Genomic DNA, 7,243 nt, shown 5'->3' with positions numbered 1-7,243 from the left:
AATTATGGCAGAGTCGGGGTTAGAAGAATCAGAGTGGGTTCAAGCTCGGTATGGTCACCTAAATATGATAGATGGTAAGAGGTTGGTTGCAATATGCCATGGTTAGTTATACCAAAGACGACTCATGAGAGTATTTGGGGAAAAGGTCCGTCCATGATACTTTCAAGAAGGAGACCTGATGTTTAAAAAGATACTCCCCATCCAAAGAGACAATAGAGGAAAGTGGACCCCAAACTACGAAGGTCCATTCATGGTAAATAAGGCATTCTCAGGAGGAGCACTAATACTAGCCACTATGGATGGAAATGACCTACCCCTTTCCATAAATTCTGATGTTGTGAAGAAGTATTATGCATAAGAGACCTTTCCAAAAAAAAAAACAAAAAAAAAAGAAGAAAAAAAAACAAAATAAAACAAAAAGAAAAGAAAAGAAATGGAAAAAAGCAAAAATAAGAGTATTAGTGTATTGATCACACACACCCATGCATACCTTTGCATTTTAAGGAGAATGATGTAACAAAGAAATTCGTATGGTATAAATGCTTAGACATATCTTTCTAAGGACACAAGGCTTCCTTGTTATTACCCAAACACTATCGAAGATACCCCTAGTGACCCCTCTGAGCCAGGAAGCGAGGAAAGAAGTTTGTTTCTAAAAAACCACAAAGAATTATACCTCGGGGGAAGGGAACTTTTCCAACTTATCATATTAAAAGTGCGGCAATAGAGAAGCATAAAAGGCCCCCTAAGAAATAAAGGTCGTAGGCAAAAGTTAGGGCAAAGAAAAGTGGACACCAAATAAATAAACATGTCATTCTCGCGTCATAACTAAAGGCGACAATAGTAAAAATTTGGAAATAGGAAAAGGAGGAAGAGAAGATGGATGGTGGGAAACACATTTTTTAACCTTATACCTTTGTCTTTCGAGCCCAAAGTTAGCCAGGCCCTAGTACAAGCTCAAAAAGTCCTTGTAGAAGATTGATATGTCTAAGATTTATGTCGGATTAAAGAAAACTGACTCCAAAGAAAACTCAAAATCATCATTTGCATGTCGTGATCAATACAAAAATACTCTAAAAATGAATACAGAAAATAGAAAGTGATGAAACTCGTTAGGTCGAAAACCCAAAAGGGCGGCCTAAGCAAAATTTAGGGACACAAATGGAAAGTGTCTCAAAAAGCATAAAGCGGACACTGGGGCAAAGGTATGGATGATACTCGAGATGGAAGAGAAGGATATATCAGAGGACTAGAAGGCAAATTCATCATACATGGTCTGTAAACCGGGGGCAATTTTTAGGAAACAAGCAGAGTTCACCTTGGGAACTGGGGCAATCTTTGAGCATAGTTCACTATGAGGTGCTGGGGAAATTTCAGGGTACTCATGGAATGTATTAAGGCAAACTAACATGGGTTTTCTTCAAAACCATTGTGCATTGTTTCAGCCTGAAATCCAAATACAGGCTTTGTACTTATCTTGATTGATATATGAAATAAGTTTGTTGCATCATTTTTTCCTTGTATTATCTTGCAAAATTTAAATATGTCAATCAAATCAGTGTTTAGAAAATGTACCCTTGCAAAAAAAAAAATGAGTGTGTGACTATCCTCTAAAAAGATAAGGATGATATCAAAACAATCTCCACCACCAACGACAATCTCCAATGAGGCTAAATCGTTTTGATTGGTCAGGTGTGGAGTATGTGACAGAGCAATGACTGCAAAAGTTAAAAATCTATCCTAAAGGATAAAATTTAGAAATACATAACATGAGCATTCATATCATACAACATTCATACGAGAAATATCAAATGGACAAGAAACAAATTTCAACATGAACATTCATATCATACAATATTCAAAAAAAAAAGAGCAAATAGACAAACATTCAAACCTTTTTCCCAAGTTTCGGTAGTACACAAACCTCCATCCTTGGCTTCACATTTTCCCCAAGTTTCGACCGTACACAAACTTGCATCCTTGGCTTCAACTTTGGGTCTCCAAGTTTCGGCAGCACACAAACCTGTATCCTTGGCTTCGTCTTTTCCCTAGGTTTCGGCAGTACACAAACCTACGTCCTTAGCATTATCTTTGGGTCTCCAAGTTTCTACAGCACACAAACATGCGTCCTTGGCTTCACCTTTTCCCCAAGTTTCGACAATACACAAACCTGCGTCCTTGGTTTTATCTTTGGGTCTCCAAGTTTCGAGAGCAGACAAACCTGCGTCCTTGGCATCACTTTTTCCCTAAATTTCAACAGCACACAAACCTGCATCGTTGGCTTTATCTTTGGGTCTCCAAGTTCCAGCAGCACACAAACCTGTGTCCTTGGCTTCACATTTTCCCCAAGTTTCGGCAGTACACAAACCTGCGTCCTTGGCTTTATCTTTGGGTCTCCAAGTTTCGACAGCACACAAACCTGCATCCTTGGCTTCACATTTTCCCCAAGTTTTGGCAGTACACAAACCTGCGTCCTTGGCTTTATCTTTGGGTCTCCAAGTTCCGGAAGCACACAAACCTGTGTTCTTGGCTTCACCTTTTCCCCAAGTTTTGGCAGTACATAAACTTGCGTCCTTGGATTTATCTTTGTGTTTCCAAGTTTCGGTAGCACACAAACCTACATCCTTAGCTTCACCTTTTCCCCAAGTTTTGGCAGCACACAAACCTACATTCTTGGTTAGACTTTAGTCCATATCACCACAACATAAAGTCTTTTTGGACCTTGACAAAATTAGTGTTTATTTCTTTACTAGTTACTTATCATGATAGCACCCAAACCTCGGTTTGTACTCTACCTTATAAGCAACAAGCAAAGAGGGATAGCTGTGAACACTCAATTTTGTCCGGCCCAAGAATACTTTAAAAACCCAAATTTCCATAAATATTTTTGAATGCAAATTTCATCAAATCAAATATAGATTTTATGTGGGTTTGATTAGATTGCATGAATCAATTTTAAAAAAGGGAGGAACCAAATCAAATAACTGAATTCATTAGCATTTAAGGAGTTTTATTTTCTCCAAAGAAAATTGTTTCCGAAAATAAAGAGATGAGGGTGATATGAATATTTAATGGATGATCAATGACCCAATAATGACATATATTTAATCCATTTTCGTTTTTTATTTAGAGGAAATTCAAAAATGATTTTTTAGTAACTTAATGGTCACTTATTAGCAACAATCAATTCCTATTAAAAAATAAAAACGTTTACATTCATGGATTTGTAAAGAAAATATATTACGACTCGACAAAAATAAAGTTTTTATGAGGGTTTTTTATAGTAAAATAAATAAATAAATAAATTTAGGCTTCTTAAGGATTTTTGGTCATAACATTTTTTTATGAAAAGTATCCAAAAAACAAAACAATACCCAAATGCAAGTTAATGAAATTTCAAATAATAATAAGATCTTGCTTGATTAGTTTTTGCAAATCTTGTATTGAAAAGATTGATAAAATCACATGTTAATTGCCTTAATTTACAAAGATTTGTTTCATTTTTTAGAGTGGGCCATGTGAGTAATTTGTAGTAGAATCATGGAATTAAAGGAGTGAATAACAATATAGCCATGTGCATAAATGATATTAAATAAGGATAGAAATCACCTCATAATTAGGAAATATTAAGAAAATCAAATACTATCCTATGAATTAATTGATATTATTCTGTATTAGTTGCACACACCTTGGCTATAAAAAGAGAGTCACACTCTCAAGAAAGGAGGGGAATACACGGCTGAAAGAAAAAGTTAGGGAGTGAAACAAAATTGCATTGAAAAGTAAGAGAGAGAATTTTATTTATGTTCATGTGTATCTTATGCATTGAAAAATATTTTGATAATAAAAAAGTAACAAAAATCAATTATAGTGATCGTTAATCTGCATTATAATTTATTTTTATTTGGAACTTTTGTAAGGATAAATAAATCACATCAAATTCTAATTTATTTTGGATGAATATGTACAATTACTATATAAAATGAACAAAGTATGAAACTTGATTATTTGCTAATTTATTTTGAAGTCTCATTTGTCTTATAATTATATAAAAAAGTAAAGAGTTTCATGTGAGAATAAAAATCGTATGTAATAGTAACTAAATTATACAAGGTGTAAATCAACATGTACATATTGTATGCTATAAAAATAAATAAATTGTGAGAATGAGATTATTTGCTCATTTATTTTGAAATCTCATTTGTTTTATAATTATGTAAAAAATAAAAATCCTTGAATAAAAAGCTATGTGAAATATGATTAAGTATATCTCTACATCCCAAAAAAAATAACCTTTTGTTAAGAAAAATAAAATAAATAAAAAATATAATTTTTTTCATCAAGTTTTAATATGAGTTGCGGTATCAGACGTAAGGGCTATACTTCGCTCATATTTAAAAAAATTAAATAAAAAACAAAAAATTTAGAATTTCTTAACTAAGTTTTAATATAAGATGAGGTATCGGACGTAAGGGTTATGCTACACTCATATTTTTTTTAAAAGGGATTTTCAAATAAAGAAAATTTAGGAATTTGCTATACATGTTTTAATACGAGATGTAGTAGCGGACGTAAGGGCTATGCTTCACCCATATCTTTTTGTTTAAAAATAATTTAAACTTTACTATTTTTTAGAGATAAAATTAACCCAACCAACAAACCTTTTTTCTATCCAAAGAACTACGTATTCTTGATTCCCAAAAATGTATACGTAGGACCAAGATCACTCTTGCCAGACATAATAATAAAATAATTTTTTTTGGTAAAAATATAATAATAACACAATTAATAATCCATGTAATATAGTAGGGTACCGTTCAAACGGGCAACTAGGGTGCTAATACATTACCTAGTGTGTAATCGACTCCCGAACCAGGATATCAAAGTCCAAGGCCCAATGCGATTGGGCCAAAATATTTTTCTACATTAATTACAAGAAAAAATGTAGTGGTGACTCTAATGAGGTCATGCAAACAAAAATTAGGGTGCGACAGGCAAAGTGGAGTTCTGGTGTATTAAGACAACCAGAGTGCTATGTTCTTTGAAAAAACTAGGTGTATCATGATAAGACCATACACATCGATGCGAGATTTAACAAGATCATAAAGTTAATGGCTTGTGTGGATATATTATTGTAAAAGAATCAACTTCAAAAAATGTAGTTGATATGTTAACCAAGCTAGTTACCATAGACAATTTCTGGCATTGCGCAAGTTTCTAAAGATTCACTAACGCTAGACTATTCGCCAAGGTGGATATAGTAATGCAATGACTCATATTCCACTAGATCAGACATTTCTCTATATAACAACAATACAAGTTATGAGTTTGGGTTGATGTAAATGGTTTGAAGTAGAGGGCTATATATTTATGTTTTATGTAAACCTAATGAGAAGAACAACAATAGCCACAAACATAAATGTTTATTCTCTAATACATATTCGTACCCTCTCAACTCTCTTGGGGGCGTAGGCCCAATTGGCATAACCTCGTTACCAAATTCATTGTGTTATTCTCTCTCCTCTCAATTCTCTTTTACTATTTGATTGTTTGTTTATTCTCAACAAATAATGTGTATGTTCCTACTAGACTTGACATGAACAAACCCCGTTAGTATTTAGGGAAATCATTTAAAATATGGAATCTGTAAATAATGTTCTTCCTCAAAATGAAAAAAAAATCACTTATGTTTAGTCATATGAAAATTAAATGGTCATTGAGTCTGCAACTGGCAAGGATAAATAAAATAAGAATTTGTCTATTTGGATGGAGAATGATTTATATGCAAGAATTTCATCCTTAATGAGATGTTTGATGATGTATATGACTACTAGTCACAAACAAGTCTGCTAAGGAGGTTTGAGATGTGTTCCACAAGAAGTAGGGAACTAAGGAAGTTGTAAAGAACAAATATCATGTCAACCGTTACCTCAAGTACCACATGACAAGTCTACGGAAGATGTTCCACCCCACTACAAGATTATGTGTCATGATCGGGCAAGGCAGACGTGGAAACTTGTAAGTCGGACAAGAAGGATAATCCTTAAGAGACCAGGCAACATGAAGAAGCGTCGTATCCACAAAAGAACAACACATGGCTCACCCCTACTATCACTATGCTACACCACCTGCACAGAGCTGTCACCTTAGACTGCATAACCTAGACTCCTACTACAGGCAACTCAATTTAATCAAGAAAACTATTAATGAAAGATGAAGTATTATTCATCTCCTGGATTCTCCCTTGTATGACATAACAAGACTTCATCAGTAAAATCCCCCAAGGTGTGAACCATGTTCCCCTTGGCCGGAGATTTCAACATGCCTTGTGCGCGAGTCATGCTCCCCTTGACCCGTAGTTCTTCATCAAAAAAATCCCCCAAGCTACGAACCATGTTCCCCTTGGCTAGTGATTCCAACACCCTTACACGCGAGCCATGCTCCTCTTGGCCGATAGGTCTTCATCGACAAAATCCTTAGGGTACAAACCATTTTACCATTGGCCAATGATTTCAACCCCCCTGCGTGCGAGCCATGCTCCCTTTAGTCGATATGTATTCATCAACAAAATCCCTGAAGGTATGAACCATGTTCCCCTTGGCCGATGATTTCAACTCGTGGAATCGCAAGCCATATTCAACCAATTCGTCCCATACGTGAACACTACTTTCACCAGACACTCCTCCCCAGACAAGGATCTCTCAAGAATTCCTCATTGGACTAGCATGGCTCACGCATAGAACATTGAATCTGACCACTATGGTCATCACTATTAAACACAACAACATAACACAATTCTAACCAGACCATGCAAAGGAAAGATAAACGATACATAAGAAGAAGAAGAAGCCAAGATCGCTTTAATTGTATAGCAAGAAGGTTACAACTTCCTTACAATTATTACACGGTAGTAGCTGGATACCCAACCCAACAAGAAGACTACCCTTACACATCACTACCGAGAAATGGCAACTTAACAATAGACCCATCAGGCCCCTCCAGCCGCAACTCACCATCTTCAACAAACCCATTGGCAGACATCCAGGACAAACCTCATCCAAGTACACTAGTCAGATCTAGTGTCTAGCATTGTCCCAACCAAAAGAAGTGGCACTAACAGATTACTCCTCTAAGGTCTTCACCTTCCCCTCGGCAGCAGCAAGATCTCCCTTGACCTTGACCATCACCCTTGCCTGTGAATTAGACCCTCATTTAACGACTCAACTCGAGAAAAGGCTTCTAA

General features: G+C 35.5%; 1 protein-coding gene across 1 annotated transcript; it reads right to left on the bottom strand.

Annotated features, from left to right (window-relative positions):
* Positions 1–2,246: 2,246 nt before the first annotated feature.
* On the bottom strand, positions 2,247–7,041 carry LOC109341701. The gene is made up of 2 exons (XM_019579649.1): positions 6,960–7,041; positions 2,247–2,665 (listed from the first exon to the last, which is right to left on the bottom strand). The coding sequence occupies exons 1-2, from the start codon at positions 7,039–7,041 to the stop codon at positions 2,247–2,249; spliced, it is 501 nt and encodes a 166-aa protein (XP_019435194.1).
* Between the last annotated feature and the right edge of the window lie 202 nt (positions 7,042–7,243).

Source organism: Lupinus angustifolius, unplaced genomic scaffold, assembly GCF_001865875.1.
Source record: "Lupinus angustifolius cultivar Tanjil unplaced genomic scaffold, LupAngTanjil_v1.0 Scaffold_585, whole genome shotgun sequence".
In the NCBI taxonomy this organism is placed as follows: domain Eukaryota; kingdom Viridiplantae; phylum Streptophyta; class Magnoliopsida; order Fabales; family Fabaceae; genus Lupinus; species Lupinus angustifolius.
Note: the sequence above shows the minus strand (reverse complement) of the source record. Positions and strands in the feature narration are given on the sequence as shown.

Coding starts and splice junctions, on each gene's coding strand:
- LOC109341701 (XM_019579649.1), bottom strand. CDS start 7,041: ATGTCTGCCAATGGGTTTGTTGAAGATGGTGAGTTGCGGCTGGAGGGG. Junction 2,666..6,959: donor TGTTAAGTTGCCATTTCTCG/GTAGTGATGTGT, acceptor CCAAGAATGTAG/GTTTGTGTGCTGCCAAAACT.